Raw genomic sequence first — 2358 nt, forward strand, 5'->3', positions numbered from 1 at the left:
GGCGGGGACCAGCCAAAGTGTATATATAAATGGCGAAAGCCGGGTTACCGCGAAATAAATAAAACACGTGAAGCATACAAAACTGTTTCAAATCGTAATACAAAGGGACTAAACCATTGTTGGTAAATCGAGTTACTCGTAAACTTCGTGATATGGGGAAATCCAGCCTTGTGTACATGTCTGTTGTCCCGTTAACACACTGTGTCGGGTGGCGTAGCACAGGGCTTCGGGGGAAATCCCGCAAATCACGTGAGGCACAGTAATTTCCACGCGCCCTAAATATAGAATCGTTGTCATGAATTCCTCGAATAAAACAGTCTTTACGGGTACGGGGACCATTGCGTGACCGATTGCAGTCAATTACTGTACGGGTACGGGGACCATTGCGTGACCGATTGCAGTCAAATTGCCTGATTTTCTCAAGGTGACAATATCATGGAGTTCCGTGCTCACAACCAGACCGTTCTGTATAACTGCGAAGAAGGCGACTTACTGGAGTTCGAGAGAGGAATGTACTCGCACTGGGGAGTCTTCATCGGTGATGGTAATGTAGTTCATTTGACGGGACAGAATGACGGGATAAAAGACGACATTGGCAACCCGACACATTTATTCTCTGTGTGGGGGAAGCAATTCAGCAAAGCAGAGGTCAAGTGTGACGATTTCTGGGACATAGTTTCCCACTGCAAAGCGAAGATCAATAACAAAGACAGCAACGGTCGCACTGCATTATCTAAAAGCAAAATAGTTGAGAATGCACTCAGTAAATTGGGAAAGATTGGCTATAACGTTCTGTGGTATAACTGCGAGCACTTTGCTCATTGGTGTCGATATGGCGAGGAGAAAAGTGACCAGGTATGCCCACTTAGTCCTAATAATGTGTGTAAATACCAAATACCCTGTAGGAAGTTGTGAAATCTGATTAAATAATATCTTAGTTTTGGCTTTATTTTATTTTATTTTATTTTATTTTATTTTGATCTATTATATATTTGTTGATAGTTTTTTTTATAAAGTTTTGGTAATTGTGAATGCCAAACAAGGCGATAGTTAAAAATATACCGAATCACAAGTACGTAACAAAAAACATAAAAAATACAACATAATTTTAAAAAATAGTATAAGTAATATATATATATATATATATATATATATATATATATATATATATATATATATATATATATATATATATATATATAATAAAATACACGCCGTACAATACATCTGATTTTAATCAGATTGGAAATTGTGTTGTGTTTTAAAATGTAACCTTTTCATATTCACAGGTAGATGGATTTCTGACTTACATGGCACTTGGTATTGGTGCTGCCGCTGTGTGCATGTTTGCTGCTGACCGTGCCACAAAGTCGTCCAAACAGAAGCAATGATTATAGTGAGTCACCTTGCGATGGAGATACAGCTGGCGATAGAGAGGGGTCTATTGACGCTTTGTTATGCATTTACGAATGTTGGCGCTCTCGGTGACAACTACGATTTTACTCCTATTTTACTATTCTAGTTATTATATGGACATGGATATCAGTGGCGGATCCAGCAAAATGTATTGGGGTGGGGGTGGGGGTGGGGTGGGGGGTCCAAGCTACGCTTAAGATATACGGACCATAAATCTCAGAGAAGCTATGCGTAATCCATATGATACGAATCGTCATGCGTTGGGGGGGGGGATGCCCCCTGCCCCCCTCTGGATCCGCCACTGATGGATATTATTTTCCCCCATCCTCGATAAATGGAAAACTTACATTTTCAACAATATCGAAACCATGGGCATCGAATGAATGTAATTCAAATAGTAAATAAACTTGTTAGTTGTAAGCTGAGCACTGAACACTACATAGCCTCTTGTTTTACGTTTATGTGAATACAAACATCACAATAGTAGTAGCAACTCGATTCTGTAACGCTATTTTTAATGAATTGTTTCCGGCTCCGTTTTACTGTGTGTGTGAGTGGATTCATTCGCCAACTGATGGATATGTAGTACTCTGGCGATTGTTAATGGCAATATCGAATAAAAACGCGTTGTAGGGTTGTCAAACACTTTATTTTACTCCCGCTTCACTTCAATCAAGTACACGACGTACATTTACTTACAATGGCTTGCATTTCACAGACTTGTCATAGCTCACTATTCACCTAAAACTGTAACAAATATGAATAGAAAAAAACAAACAATGTATTGCAGTGAGAATGAAAAATACTGCTGGACTGAACAAGCGACTATGCGGTTAGTAGAGCTCCTCTCTAATTTACAGAGGGCTGTGGCAGTTACTGTAGAATACTTTATTTCTGCTTGGAATTAATTTTCGATGAAGGAATGATTCAGTGAAAATAAAA

At 39.1% G+C, this 2358-nt stretch overlaps 1 protein-coding gene across 1 annotated transcript; it reads left to right on the top strand.

Annotated features, from left to right (window-relative positions):
• Positions 1–291: 291 nt before the first annotated feature.
• On the top strand, positions 292–2059 carry LOC146748067 (phospholipase A and acyltransferase 3-like). The gene is made up of 2 exons (XM_085508230.1): positions 292–855; positions 1290–2059. The coding sequence occupies exons 1-2, from the start codon at positions 436–438 to the stop codon at positions 1389–1391; spliced, it is 522 nt and encodes a 173-aa protein (XP_085364356.1). The 5' UTR covers positions 292–435; the 3' UTR covers positions 1392–2059.
• The last annotated feature ends 299 nt before the right edge of the window (positions 2060–2358 follow it).

Source organism: Saccoglossus kowalevskii, chromosome 2 (assembly GCF_978046115.1).
Source record: "Saccoglossus kowalevskii chromosome 2, keSacKowa6.1, whole genome shotgun sequence".
In the NCBI taxonomy this organism is placed as follows: domain Eukaryota; kingdom Metazoa; phylum Hemichordata; class Enteropneusta; family Harrimaniidae; genus Saccoglossus; species Saccoglossus kowalevskii.